The sequence below is a fragment of the Cervus canadensis genome, chromosome 9 (assembly GCF_019320065.1).
Source record: "Cervus canadensis isolate Bull #8, Minnesota chromosome 9, ASM1932006v1, whole genome shotgun sequence".
NCBI lineage: Eukaryota > Metazoa > Chordata > Mammalia > Artiodactyla > Cervidae > Cervus > Cervus canadensis.
The window spans coordinates 65,371,372-65,387,557 of record NC_057394.1 but is presented as its reverse complement, the minus strand read 5'-3'; the positions used below and the strand labels follow the sequence as shown (position 1 = coordinate 65,387,557).

Sequence of the window (16,186 nt, the reverse complement as noted above, 5' to 3'; positions counted from 1 at the left end):
CAATGCTCCCCCCACCACCACCCCACCAAAAAAAAGAAACCGTACAAAGGAAACTCATTCTTATACTCCACCAGGAGCCCAATCACACTGCGTTTTAATTTCCTAAATGGAGTATGCATTGCTTGTAAAGTTTACATGATGGTTGTTTTACCTGGAATTTCAGGTTGCCTCATGTGTGAGCGTTATCAAAGAAAATTTGCACTAGACAGAGTTAAACAGGCAAAGAAGACAATTCAAAACTATTGCCATAAAAGAGAGAGAGTTCATTCAACTCCACTGAAACAACAGGCCAGAGGTTTTGAAGAGATGGGGTAAACTAAAAGAAAAGTACTAGAAGACATTAGAGGGAGTGTGGTCTATGCAACTAGACAATTTATGTTTGTTAATTGTTGCCTATTAAAATTAGGCTCCTCCTTTCCCTCAGAAACTGCAAGACAGGGGCACTGGTCAAGACCAGGGAGGCCCAGCAGGTAATGAAGAATCTATAGTAGGATTGGAAAATCAACGCTTGGTCACTTACCACGCTCTTCAACTCTTCAACTTCCTGCTTTATATTCATCCTCCAGCAATATTTGGTTAAGTTCTGCGAGTTGATTCCCTGTGCAAAGGTCCATGTCCACCCTCTGGCCATAGCTGGTAGTAAAGATAAGATGACAAATATTCTAGTAACAGTAAATCTCAAGGGCAACTGAGTCAGGGTTACTTGATTTGAAGACCTCTCCCCACGTGGTTAGTCTCATTCTGTTTGACTGGGCATTTCTGAGTGTTTTGTTGTTGTGTTTTTTTTTTAAGGAGGGAGGCAACCCACTTACATCTTTCAGTGCTGAACCCTTCTTCATTGAATGTCTCACTCACAGCCAGATGTCTCATTCTAATCCTCAGTTAATGTCAAATGCCACTTTTTCTGTGAAACTTTTCCTACTCCCCAGGCAAAGCAAATCACTCCTTTCTCTGCTGTGCCATTAAGATATGTTGTTTTACTCAAAATCTTTGTCTGGGTATTTCTTAATCCATAAATGTGGAGGTGTTAAACCTCTCTCTCATGGACACTGTGAGGATTAAATAAGGTAATGCGCTGGAAGGCTCTTGGCATGGTCTCTGGCATCTACCTCCTTTATGATGGTACTTATTAACAGCTCCTGCGATTATGTTGGTTCTTTCCACATGGGGCTCTGATCCCTAGATTGTGCCCTCCTTGAAGGCAGGGGTAAATTTTGTTCATTGTTCATTGAACTATTTTGTTCATTGTTCTATCCCTAGGACCAAACACAGTCCCAAGGACAAATGACAATAAACATTGACTGAGTCAAATCGTGACTTAGTATAATCAGTTTGCTTTCCTATTAAAATCTACCTGAGATCAGAATAAATTGAAGGTGCTTGGGGGACATTAGGAGGAGAGCGGGTTGCTTTTGAAGCATTTAAAGTTAGTTTGCAGCAGTGGGGTGACTTTACAATGCCAAAAAATAGCACAAGTTGTGCTGGAAAGGGAATCATGAAGAGAAGCAAGATGGTGCCAAACTCAAATATCAATCTCCCCTTCCTGAAAATTCCCTTGAGTTCTCTTTCAGGCCAAGTTTTTTGAAAAGAACTAATGAAGGATTTTTCCCTGGCCAACAAAGGATGGTAAACAATGCACCTGCATTTATAGGGGCTCCTAGGATTCCTGATATTGTAGGCCCTGATGTTACCCGATAGTGAGTTTCCAGTTGGAATGGAAAATGGAGGAAGAGGACTGGAGTGGACCCACAGGGATGGCTCAAACTCAGATCCCAGGGTCCACTCTCCTGTGACAAAGAGAGGAGACTATGATACCTCAGTGGATAGACTAACCTTCAGCTACCTCAGGTACTCCCATTCCTCTTCCTCTAGTGACATGTTCAAAGAGAAGGGAAGCCATGTACAGTCATTAGGGGAAACACACTGACTGAAACTGCCCACACTGGCCAGGCACCACAGTAGCCATTTGTGTGAATTATTTTATGACAGGAGGTCCTGGTAAGGAACACAGAACTAACAAGCCACCACCAATCAGAAGAGTTCAGGAAAGGTTAAAAGGAGATGCCGTATGTCTTCCACCTCCCAGAATCCTCCTCGCTGGAATCCGTCTTGGTTAAGTGATGCGTATGTCACCAGAAATGACCCTGAATTAGAACGATTGGCCAGAGACAATCCAGAAACTAATCCCATCACCATAAAAGTCTGAGACTGTGAGCCTCCTGGCAGAGTGGTCCCCCTGGGTTCCTTTACCCTACTGCTCTCCACCCAGGCGCCCCTTCCCAATAAAGTCTCTTACTTTGTCAGCACGTGCCTCCTCAGACCATTCATTTCCAAGTGTTAGACAGGAACCCCTTTCCAGACCCTGGGAGGGATCCCCCTTCCCACAACATACTGAGTGTCATTTCTGGGTCATACATGTTCCTAGGCACTTTACCTTTCAGGCTCACTTTCATCTCATGGAAGTATTGTATTTCTATTTCACAGACTAAAAGGAGGCCCAGTGGAGTTGTATCATGTATAGTAAATAAGAAAGTCAAGATTCAAACCCAAACCATTCTGTCCCCAAAGTCCTGCCTCTTTTGCTTTTCCTCACTGATGCCCCCAGGCCAGGATGCTAAACATGTCCGTTCAGCTGTCCCAGCAGAAGCCAGAGATGGTGACACAGCTGACAGCTGGTTCCCACCCCCGTCCCCAAAGACAGTGACACTTTCCTAATACATGTATGTGTGGTTGGATGTGCTGTGGCATTTACATTTGCTGAGATCTGTACTAGCTGGAACACATTCATTCAGTATAGGCTAATCATGGTTTATTCATTGGGAAATGCAGCTTTTGGTGGAAGCAGAGATGTGGCGGTGCTGTCCGTGTGCCTGTATTAATTGTGTTCATTAGATTACTTATATGCCATGCCAGGAAATGCCAGTATTAATATTTCGGCCTGACAAAAGGAGAAAATCATTTAACTCTGTAATGTGAAACCAGTGATGCAAATTTGCAACTAGAATGAGAATACAGACTGAGATCAAAAGCCAGCCTTCCATTTATTTGCTTTCCTAGAATTATTTTTCACAGAGAGTTAAGGATGAAAGTAAACCAAGTCAAGAGTGACTCCATCCTGTGAACCCTCAAAGACTTAATGGGATGTTGGTCCAGTACCTGAAAGGCCATATGCTTGGCAACATGGTTCTGATGTCTCGATTAGACTTAAGCAGTGCCTGTTTATACATGCAAAGTGAGAGGATTGTTGTCACTATTAGCATAATTCAGGCCAAATGCTTCCTACATGAATCCTTAGCTGCTCGTTACCAAGTGGGGGATCTTGTTTGTATCATGCCTCAAATTATAGCATTTTTTGCTATATAATTTGCTATATATAATATATATAGCAAATAATATTTGCTATATATAATATATATATAGCAAATATTTAATATTTGCTAAATATAATTTGCTATATAATTTTATATAATGGAAATAAAACCTTTCCATTTCAGATTTGCCAGATACAAGTTTAAATAAGAGGTCAGTTAGTCAGTTTAGTCACTCAGTCGGGTCTGACTTTTTGCGACCCCATGGACTGCAGCACGCCAGGCTTCCCTGTCCATCACCAACTCCCAGAGCTTACTCAAACTCATGTCCATTCAGTCGGCGATGCCATCCAACTATCTCATCCTCTGCTTTCCCCTTCTCCTCCTGCCTTCAATCTTTCCCAGCACCAGGGTCTTTTCAAATGAGTCAGTTCTTCGCATCAGGTAGCCAAAGTATTGGAGCTTCAGATTCAGCATCAGGCCTTCCAATGAATATTTAGGACGGATTTCCTTTAGGATGGACTGGTTGGATCTCCTTGCAGTCCAACGGACTCTCAAGAGACTTCTCCAACACCACAGTTCAAAAGAATCAATTCTTCGGTGCTCAGCTTTCTTTATAGCCCAACTCTCACATCCATACATGACTACTGGAAAATAGCTGAGAAAAGAAGAGATGCAAAAGGCAAAGGAGAAAAGGAAAGATATACCATTTGAATTCAGAGTTCCAAAGAATAGCAAGGAGAGTTAAGAAAGCCTTCCTCGGTGATCAATGCAAAGAAATAGAGGAAAACAATAGAATGGGGAAGACCAGAGATCTCTTCAAGAAAATTAGAGATACCAAGGGAACATTTCATGCAAAGATGGGCACAATAAAGGACAGAAATGCCATGAACCTAACAGAAGCAGAAGGTATTAAGAAGAGGTGGCAAGAATACACAGAAGAACTATACAAAAAAGATCTTTATGACCCAGATAACCACGATGGTGTGATCACTCACCAAGAGCCAGACATCCCAGAATGAGAAGTCAAGTGGGCCTTAGGAAGCATCACTACAAACAAAGTTAGTGGAGGTGATGGAATTCCAGTTGAGCCATTTCAAATCCTAAAAGATGAAGCTGTGAAAGTGCTGAACTCAATATGCCAGCAAATTTGGAAAACTCAGCAGTGGCCACAGGACCTGAAAATGTCTGTTTTCATTCCAATCCCAAAGAAAGGCAATGCCAAAGAGTGCTCAAACTATGACACAGTTGCACTCATCTTGCACGCTAGCAAGGTAATGCTCAAAATTCTTCAAGCCAGGCTTCAGGAGGACCTGAACCATGAAATTCCAGATGTTCAAGCTGGATTTAGAAAAAGCAGAGGAACCAGAGATCAAATTGCCAACATCCACTGGATCAGCAAAAAAGCAAGAGAGTTCCAAAAAAACATCTACTTCTGCTTCATTGACTATGGCAAAGCTTTTGACTGTGTGGATCACAACAAACTGGAAAATTCTGAAAGAGATGGGAATACCAGACCACCTGACCTGCCTCCTAAGAAATCTGTATGAAGGTCAAGAAGCAATGGTTAGAACTGGACATGGAACAACAGGCTGGTTCCAAATTGGGAAAGGAGTACATCAAGGTTGTATATTGTCACTCTGCTTATTTAACTTATATGCAGAGTACATCATGAGAAATGCTACGCTGGATGAAGCACAAGCTAGAATTAAGATTGCCGGGAGAAATATCAATAATCTCAGATAGGCAGATGACACCACCCTTATGGCAAAAAGTGAAGAGGAACTAAAGAGCCTCTTGATGAAAGCAAAAGAGGAGAGTGAAAAAGTTGGCTTAAAACTCAACATTCAGAAAACAAAGATCATGGCATCTGGTCCCATCACTTCATGGCAAATAGATGGGGAAACAACGGATAAGAGGTCAAGTCTTCACTAACCTGTCCAATGAAGAAATATGCCACTTTACCTTTTAAAGCTTCCCTCCCACCTCTCTGAAGATGGAAATAGACCACGATGCCTTATAGAGTGGCCTTGCTTTTCAGGCTCTATTGGATCCACACATCTCTGGGTAAAAGAAAGATTAATAAATAATTATAGGAATCTCTGAATCTCTTGGTTTCTCCACCGCCCCCTATATTCTCTTGAATTCTGAACCAAATGCATGACTTTAACACAACCAGGACAAGATTAAGTACTACCCCAAAGAGCCCTTTATGTGTTTCCTCCAGATGCCACTGGATTGTGTGCACAATTGGATTGTGTGAGTATTTCTGATAATTTGATGAAACAGGAGTACAGAAGTTCCACTGGGGGTGGGGGAAAGTGTGGGGGTGATTCCAGGACACTCTGCAGATACTGAAATCCAGAGGTGCTTAAGTCCATTATAGAAAAAGGCAAAGTATTGGGATTTCCTCTGCAGTCCAAGCTTAAGACTTTACCTTCTAATACAAGGGATGTGTGTTTGATCCTTGGTCATGGAGCTAAGATACCACATGCCTCAAGCCAAAAAACCGGAACATAAACAACAAAAGCAATGTTACAACAAATTCATTAGAGATTTTTAAAGAATGGTCCATATTAAAAAAAAAAATTTTAAGGCATAATATTTACATATAACCTACATATATCCTCCTGTTTACTTGAAATCATTTCTAGATTACTCATAATCCCTAATATAATGCAAAAGCTATGTAAATAGTTGTAAATACAACACAAATGCTATGTAAATAGTTGCTGGAGTGTGGCATATTCAAGTTTTGCTTTTTGGAACTTTCTGTGATATTAAAAGTTAGTTTGGATCCACAGTGAGTTGAACCCACAGATGCAGAACCCATAGATATTGAGGGCCAACTGGAGGTCTGTGACATAGCCTATGTTTGGCTTGGAGGACAAAGGGTCATAGGTTTTTTTCTTTCAGGTTGTTGAAGAGCTGGAACAGAGAGTAAATTGCTAAGGTCTTTTGAAAACTGTATACAAGTTGTTGAAAAAATACATCCCTGTAAGTGCATCCCTTAATCCCTTTAGCAAGTGAGAAGATCACATTCAAGGGCAGAACTTAAAAGATTATGTTAAAATCCATGACCATCCCAACTGTCTTTCTCCAGGGAAGCCTTTACTTGCGTGCCTCATTAGAACAAAACTCAAATTTTAGAACAAAACCTATCCTATCTGTATGCACTCTAGAGGTTATAAAGCATTTTCACATGGGTTATCTCATTTTACCTTCCCCACAGCCCTTTGATTTGAGCCTGTGATACTGTTCACATGTTGTAAAGGAGCAGAATCTGAGGTTGAGAGAACACAGTGATTTGTCAAAAATCACAGGATGAATCAGAGCAGGCTAGGGCCCCAGCCCAGACTTTCTAAGTTCAAGTACCCTGCCCCACCAGTTCCCTCCTTATGTAATGCTGGGGGAGAGGAGATTATCAAAGCTGATCCTTTCACGTCTGGGCTTTCTGCTCCCAGTCCTTGGAAGTCAGTTATCTCAAGATCTTGAGACCTAGTAAATGCCTGAAGAAAAAGGTCTTAAGAAATCAATAAGATTGTGTTTAATTACTGGAAATTTCTCCTCACATTCCCTCTGCAATCGAAAGGTATAAATAACCTAAAAAACCTTACTGCAACAAGCAACCTGAAAAGCTGACGAGTGATGAATAAGATCCTGGATGCAGCCAACTCTGAACCGATTGCCATTTCCATTCTGTGTACCTTGTTTTTTTTTTTTTTCCTTTCACAAATGCAGAAGTTTGCTTTTGCCTTATTTGTCTATTTCCTTATGTAACTGACCTTAAGCGATTGTATAACACTGTGAGACTGTGATTCAGTGCACTGTTCTCCCCTACTTAGTATTATTAGAAGCTATTGGAGAAACACGGCTGGTGCTCTCTGAAAAGGGATCTTTTAATATTCTATTTAAAGATCGTGTTGTGTTTTCCTGTGAAGAGGAATAAAAGATAAAATTGTCACATGCAAAATTATTAACTGCTAATTGTTGATTTTTTTATGAAAAATGTTTATAGAATATTTTGTGTGGCGAGAACTAAGAAAAAAATTAAATATAACACATGATAGATTCACAAGATTGCCACAGATCACATATTATCAAAAACATCAGCATGAACATAGATTCATTTTCTTAAAATGCTTACCTACATTGATACCAAAAAGAGGAAATTAAGTTATCTATAAGTGTCACTGTACTGTACATATGAAATAATCTTGGATTTTCTTCCTAAAAGTTCTACAGTAATGCATGTGCAAATGTGTTGAAAACCAAAGGAAAAAAATTTCCTTATTGACTAGATACACTGTAAAAGTTGCTGGTGTGCTTCACAAGAAAAAAATTTGCACTCTCCAAAAAGAACTGCTTTAAAAACCCAACCAAACAGCAATAGGAATAAATGCACACTGAACAAAGCAAGTTCACCAATGTTCTTTCATTTTGTTTTCAGTCCTCTGATAGCTACATGCCAGTGCCTTTGCACAAGGTTGCAGTGGCAGTGGTTTTCTTCCATCCCTAAAAATTATCCTATTCCTTAAGGCAGATGCCATTAAATTGTCACCACTCCAGACCTGAGTCCTGAACCCCCAACCCCTTGCCAAACACTCTATTTTTCTTTCACCTTTCCAGCTTCCTTGGTTCTGTCCTCTCATTTAGCAATTCCAATCTGTGAGAATTTTTTTTTTCTATACAGTAGATTTATTAAGTTTATCATGATGGATACAATCAACTACCTCATCCCTTAAAGGAAGATTGCTTCCTTTTTGCATCACCATCTCCTGTCCCACTTAACCACCATAAAGTTAGCTCATGTATTATGGGGGCTATAGGATAATAACATTTGAACCACAAATTTAAAATAATCCTATGTAAAAAAATGGCACCTAAATTTTTTTCATGATATTCTTTTATTATCATTTAACTATCTCTGATGTCCCCACTTTCATTCTTTTTTAAAAAAATTTTTTAATTGAAAGATAATTACTTTACAGTATTATGTTGGTTTCTGCCAAACATCAACATGAATCAGCCATAGGTAGACCTGTGTCCCCTCCCTCCTACCTCCCTCCCCGTCCCACGCCTCTAGGTTGTTACAGAGCCCTGGTTTGAATTCCCTGAGTCACACAACAAATTCCCATCAGCTATCTATTTTACATATGGTAATATATGTTTCATGTCACTCTCTCCATACATCCCACCCTTTCCTTCCTCCCCACCACCCCGTGTCTATAAATCTGTTCTCTATGTCTGTGTCTTCACTGCAAGAATTAGCACTTAAATTTTAACAGACAAGTCACCGTCTCCCAGGAGACTGCTCTAAAGTTGAAAGGAAGCCTTGCTTTGTACTTCTGAGAGCTTATCATAAAGAATTGTACCAAGTCAGAAGTTCTACTAGCATCTCTTTTTATCACAACATACAGACCTAAGCCTCTATAGAATATGAGGCCAGCTCTACTTTGAAGCCTGAGCTCTACTTTCATCTTCTGGCAACCCATTCCTAAAGCTGTAGATAAACAGGAAAAGGCTCAGACGGAAACATAAAGATTGATTCATGGCTTGGATGAACTGATTAATTAAGGAAGGTTATTGGAATTTTCAGAGGTACCAGTCATCCTAGCAGGTCTAAAGGAATTTTCATGGCCATATATCTCATGAGAGAAAGGCATACCAACATCTTTGCTGAGTTATAAAGAAATTATCCAAAACTAGGATTTGTCTTTATCAAAAGGAAAAATTCAAGCTTTAGATCCTCTTCCTTCAGTGTTCAAATTTGATCATATTGGGACTCCCATCCTCATGAGTAAGACAGTGCAGTTAAAGAATAAAAATATGGCAAAAATACAGTATAACATACCTATATATCTAGCCCCCAAACAAGATTCAAATAAACAATTGTGCAGACAGGTTTGCAAATATGCAAAGATGTCAGAATCAACTTATCACAATGCAATGGGCAAAAAGAGCAACCAAAATATCTCCTTTTAAGACATAAACCAAATAAAATGATGTGATGTCTGAGATCTCTTTAAAATAATAAAGTGAGACAGAGAAAGAAAACAAGATTGGCCATGAGTTGACAAATTGATTAAATTGAATGATGTATACATATGGTTCATTATACTCTTTTCTGTATTTTTTTATATATTGGGAAAAGTCTGTAATAAACTAACAAAAAAGATACTAATTTGACAAATTTTTCAAGAGAGCAAGACTGAGATCTACATTTCATGGCAGGACCGGTCAAAAAGAAGAACAATCAAAACTGTTCAAATGGACTTTATGCTCATTAATTTTAGTACTAAAAAGACACCTGGCCCCAATTCAGGTACAGTACCTGTGTGCCAAATGAAAACTAAAGATTATTAACTTTGATTGCTCCATATTAAATTGGTTGCTTAGATTGCTTTCGTATACAGAGTGCCTTGATTCAACTATTAAAGTACATTTTAATTATCTTTCTGTCTTCTGGAGAAGAACATGTGATATAGAATAGCTTGAAGAGGCTGAGATCCTGAGTTTATCATTTATACTTTAAGAGACAAAACATTCTGTTTGTTGGGAGACAATTTTCCATGGGTCTTCTGTGTTTCTACATGTCTTACAAGTAAAGGCACAGACTACCCTTTGTTAAAGTCTACCTTTTCAAAGATCTTTGTGTAGCAACAGCCCTGAAAAACAGAAATAATTTCTCCCCCTGACACAAAGGGCAAGCAGGCTTATTTCCCATGTATCCCCTAGGCTTAGAGTTCTAACACAACTACTGTGCAGGTATCATCTGCCTTTTTTCTTATGAGGATTGGGTCTGAGGAAATGAGCATAAAATATACTGATTCTAAACAAAAAACAAAAAACACTGATGCTCATGCCGCATGGTGTACCTTCAGTAATAAAGTCCTTTGTCTCTGACCTGGGAGTTTCATGTCTCTTGCTAGCTTCCATGAAAAGGTAACAAGATTATCTATTAGCTTGCAAGTAGGAGAAAAATCTCAGATCCTGCACAAATCTTGACCCTGCTAAAACTGAAACTGTAAATATGATGTGCCCGGCATGAAAGTGACCTATATTGAAACTGACTGCAAAGAAGACAGCCTCTGAATTCATTTTGAAAGATTATAGTTAAAAATTAGCAATGCCTGCCAAGCGAGCCAGCAGGTGGGCTGCATCTTCATCCTTCATGCCATTAACGCTGACCTTGTCGAGTTACTTGTATCAGTGCCAGCCACACAGGAAGTGCTCAACCAATGATTACCAAGCTGAAATGCTTGCTACAATTCTAGAATTGGATTCTAGACTTCAATTGATTAAAAACTGAAGAGTCACACATTACTTATGACAATAATTTTGATTTTTAACATTTTTATAATCAAAAGTTCTTTAGATATTGACTAGAAGAAGAAGGAAAGCATTTATACTTTGTATGCAAGACATAAGCACTGAAACATTAATAAACATTTGACATAAAACATTAAAGAAAAGGTTACCGATTTCTTCATTACTATTTAAAGAGAATTTAAAAACCAAAACTATCATCACAGGTAATAGTTATTACTTTAAGCTCTAAATAACTAAAAAAATAATACCATGCCAAAACTGAAGTCTCATGTATTATGTCAAAGTATTTGCTAAGGTCTCACACAGTCAGCTGAAATGCTCCAATTTTCCTGCTCTAAGTAGATAGCCAAGGTCTTCAAAATAATTCAGGGGCAACATTTCATCTAGCATCAAACAGGACAGGTGCTCAGACAGGCAACAACACTGATAAATGCCTGAGGTGAATTCCATTATCCACAATGAATAATACGTGACTCATCCCAGTGGGGTAATGAACAGATTTTGTGGAAACAGCATGAAAAAACCAATGGTTCAACTTTGGACTTGCCTACCATACCACTTATTGGTACAGGTTCATTTCTTACAGTGCTTTATCACTGAAAAACATAAAAAAAGGGAAACCTTACTGTTCCCAAACCTAACAGAAGAGTATAACACTTTTGATCAGTGATATATTTTTAATAAGGCAGTGTGGGTAAGCCCACAGTCAGGCTTGTGAACTGGTTACTTCTACCAAAAGGTTCTGTAAAGATGCAGGATTAATTTATTTTCCTAGATGCAGATCTGGACCAAAGAGAGACAGAGGAAAGAGAGAGGCGGCACGAAGGTGTCAAAGGCAAAGGTCGTTAAAGAGTATGATTTTGTCCTTTTATTCTATATTTAATATGAAGTTGTGATTCAATGCTTGGAAATTGTTCTAAACATAATTTTAATTAAAAGTATGTAAAATAAACCCTTAGCAGAAACTCCAATTACATAATTATGGCTTGAGGTATTCCCCAAGATTCTAGTTTGATCAACTGGGTGGATTATTTACTAGACTGAAAGAGGAACCGGGGAAAGGAAAGGTATTTATGAACTATTTAAGCAAAGGTGAAGTGTGAAATTTAAATGAATATGAAATATCTATGTGAACATAATCAGCATCAAGGAGATGCCTTCAATGAAGATACTTTCATATCTGTCAAAATACAAATGGCAGCTAAAGCCTTGATAATGAATGACATTATCTAGGGAGAGAGTAGAAGGTAAACGGGTCTCTGTATTGAGTTGTACAAAAGCCCATTAATGATAGGAGGAGATAAGGAAAGGAGACAGAAAGGATATACAGTGAGGTAAGTGGAAACCAAAGAGATGGTCTCAAAGTTGGGAGAGATCAACTTCGATGAGACTTACTGTTAGATTATGCAGAATATGAACTTTGAGGATTTTGAAATGTGGAAGTATCTAGTAACTGAAAAAAATTCTAAATATAAAAAGCAGCAAGACCGGTGGGTGTTAAAGGATTCAAAAAAAAGATGTGGATTACAATAGTCAAGACATAGAAACAACTTAAATGTCCATTCATAGAGGAATGGATGAGGAAGATGTGGTACATATATACAATGGAGTATTAGTGATTTTAAAAATGAAATAATGCCTTTTGCAGCAACATGGATGGACCCAGAGATTGTCATACTGAGTGAAGTAAGACAGAGAAAGAGAAATATCCCTTATACACAGAATCTAAAAATAAATGATACAAATGAACTTATAAAGCAGAAAGAGACTCACAAACTTAGAGAATGAACTTATGGTTGCCAGGGGAAGAATGCAGGGGAGGGAGAGTGAGAAAGTTTGGATGGACATGTACACACTGCTATATTTAAAATGGATAACCATCAAGGACCTATCGTATGGCAGAGGGAACTCTGCTCAATGTTATGTGGCAGCCTGGATGGGAAGGGGAGAATGGATACATGTGTATGTATGGCTGAGTCACTCCGGTGTGCACCTAAAACTTTCACAACATTATTAATAGGCTATACTCCAATAGCGAATAAAAAGTTTAAAAAAAAAGATGGTGACTAGGAGTGAAAATGTGTAGACATTTATGAGCATTTATGTAATAGAGACTAATGGAATGGAAACTGTGTTAATGAAGGGGCTGATGTGATTGCAATGATATGATAGAGAGAAAGAAACTGAATATACAGAAAAGGGAATATATTCCTAAAGTAAGAAAGCCTTTGGGATGATGAAAATGGAAGGGATCCAGAGCAGGTGTGCTGACTGTGGATTCAGGAGGAAAGGAGAGATAAGTCAAGACGCCTTCACATGTGTAGATTTAGAGATGACATGGTCATTAGATAAAGAGGTAAGTGAGGCTAGATGCAAAGTGTGAGGAGAGACTTGAAATATGAAGTCGTCATTGAAGAGGGTGGGAAAGTGAAGTTCTGAGAGAAACGTTGTAAATTGGTAATAATAGATTTGCTAAGCATCTGCAGCTAAACATGGCTTTATGGTACATTATCTTCACATGCTTGGTAACTCATCTTAATGAAATAAAACGTTCATTTAAATGTGCTGGTTATTTATTGTTGTTGATCAGTCTCTAAGTTGTGTCTGGCTCTTTGCAACCCCATGGACTGTAGCACAACAGTCTCCTCTGTCCTCCACTATCTTCTGGAGTTTATTCAAATTCATGTCCATTGAGTCAGTGATGCTATCTAACCATCTCATCCTCTACTGCCCCCTTCTCCTTTTGCCAATTATACTTATGTCAATAATATGTTACAGTGTTATTTGTAATTTCAGCAGCTCTCAATTGTTTCGCTTTCCCCTTGATTCTGGGTTATTTTGAACTTAGGGATCTTCAAAGATTTAGCGGTAGTAATCAAGGTAGGAACAAGATTTCCTGGAAATCTGGTGCCAAAGAGACAGTTTCTTTAAGTCATCTTGGTTGGATCTCACTACTCAGTGGCAAAAAATTTGCCTGCAATGCAGGAGATGTGAGTTCAATCCCTGGGTCAGGAAGATCCCTGGAGAAGGAAATGGCAACCAACTCCAGTATTCTTTCTTGAAAAAATCTCATAGAGGAGTCTGGGAGGCTACAGTCCATGGGGTCACAAAAGATTCGGACATAGCTAAGGAACTGAACAACTATCAGCAAAAACATAAGTGAATAAAATCTGTACTAGTTTACTAGGGCTGCCATAATAAGATACCACAGAATCATGGCTTAAACAACAGAAACTGGTTTTCACACAGTGCTGGAGGCTGCAAGTCCAAGATCAAGGTAGAGGGAGATTCGGTTTCGCTGGCAGCCTCTGTCCTTGGCTGGCAGGTGACCGACTTCTTGCTGTGTCCTTACTTCACCTTTTCTCTGCACATGCACACCCGGGTGTCTCTCCTTCTCTTTACAAGGACACCAGTCCTATTGGATTAGGGCTCCCCGCTAATGACCTCAGTTAAACTTCATCATCCCTTTGAGGGCCCTATCTCCAGACACAGTCACATTGATTACAGCCCACCTGTATGACCTCATTTTGCCTCCTTGAAGGCTCTCTCTCTAAGCACAATTACATTCAGAGGTACTGAGCGTTGAACGTTCAACAAACAGATTTTGAAGGGGAATCAGTCAGCCCGTCTTTCCTGGTGGCTCAGATGGTAAAGAATCTGCTTGCAATGCAAGAGACCTGGGTCTGATCCCTAGGTCAGGAAGAACTCCTGGAGAAGGGAATGACTATCCACTCCAGTAATCTTGCCTGGAGAATTCCATGGACAGAGGAGTCTGGGGGGCTACGGTCCATGGGATTGTAGAGTTGGACATGACTAAGTGACTAACACACTCAGTCAGCCCATAACAATAGCTAAATGTAAAAGACCTTAAGAACTCTGAATAAGTATACAAATACCCAATGCTGCTTTTAAATTTTTGTGAGAAAGAAATTCCATAATAAACAATGTGAGAAACGATACATGGGGTCTCATGGGACATATAAGTTACACTATGGGTCTGTTAGCATTAGGTACAACTGTTATTTTCATGTTTCTGCGTGGCCAGGACCCCCTGATCAGACTGCTGGCAACCTAGGTTTAAGGATGCTAAATGGTGTACAAGTCTTAGAAGTTAAAGACAGAGATATCTGGAGAGAATTTCTGGTCTATTTCCCCAGGAGCTATTTGTTTATATTCCAAAGAGTAATAGACCTAGGGACCTGGGTTCATGTCTCTAGAGAGGATTTATTTAAATCCCACAGAATAAAAGCTCAAAAGTGTTTCCCTCTCTCTCTGAGGGAAAGACGGGGCAAGTTTGTTCCTATTATAAACTCCCAAAGTCATACTTTGGAGGGCTCCTCTCCAGTGGCATGAATCCATCACATGTGCAGGTGACATCCTTCCTTACCGTGTGGCCCATGACAGACTGAGCCCTGGGAACTGTCACAGAGGTTCCGTAAGTAAGTAACTGGCCTGTTCTCTGATCAAGAAACCTCATGTCTACTGCCAGGATCAAATAAATACATATAGACTTTTTTTTAAAGGTAGGGACTATAATCTCTAGATTTAAGATCCTAAAATTTCTAAGGGCCAAAATCTAAAGAAAAGTAGGTGAACATCCTTAGAACAAGATGCCTTAAATAATAAGCAAACAAGTGCTAGATTTGATTAGCTACTTTCCCCTTTCCAGACAGACAACTACCCATTGCAAGTGGCTTTAAAAAATCTTTAGTTTCTTAAAATCTTGGTGAGCTTTCTACCAGTCCAAATTTTTAGCTTATTTTTTTTTTTTTAGCACAAGAAACTGTTATATCTAGATCATTTTGTTTTCCTTGCTGATGTGATAGCTGTTTGTAGGACATTATATCAACATGTCACCTGAAAGTTGTCTGTAGTCTTTATTTTTTTAATCATCTAAAAAATTATTTCCTTTAATTGGAGGATAATTACTTTATAATATTGTGATGGTTTTTGCCATACATCAATATGAATCGACCATAGGTATACATGTGTCCCCTCCATCCTGAACCCCCTCCCACCTCCCTCCCCACCCTTGGTGCAGAACACTCTAAAGCTGCTAAGTCAAGTCCCCGACTCTGTGCTAATCAGATAACAAAAACAGTGCCATTAATATGCTCAGAGAAGTTTGTGAAGTTTTTATTTTTAATTCAATAGAAATATTATGAACAAATAAAGAATTATTACAATTGAAAACAAACAAAACAAAAATAAGATGTCTTGTCTCCAAAGGGAAAGTCTTCTTTTAAGGAAGTGCCACTGTTCATTGTACTTATACCCCACTGTGCAACTCTTCTACTTTTTCAAGCCTCCTGTCAAATATGATGGACTGTTTTGCTTTAGCAGCTTACTTTCTTTAGCAAACACCTAATTAAAAATCTTAAAGGAAATGAAAGAGCTGCTGAAATGAATTTATTTAGAGACAAAATGTATCTTTACATCTGCCAAAGACTTACGGATTTTAGGTGGACATCAAGGTGAACTCAGGGATTATATTCAAATACAATCTATTATCCATCTATTGACAATACATGTACATTTCTAAAGCT

General features: G+C 39.0%; 1 protein-coding gene across 1 annotated transcript in view; it reads right to left on the bottom strand.

Annotated features, from left to right (window-relative positions):
• Positions 1-267: 267 nt before the first annotated feature.
• Positions 268-16,186, bottom strand: part of LOC122447287 — a 172,725-nt gene continuing 156,806 nt past the window's right edge. The window contains exons 4-5 of the mRNA XM_043477797.1: positions 521-633; positions 268-276 (exon numbers count right to left, since the gene is read on the bottom strand). Coding sequence (XP_043333732.1) covers positions 268-276; positions 521-633 — 122 coding nt within the window. The remainder of the gene's footprint in view (positions 277-520; positions 634-16,186) is intronic.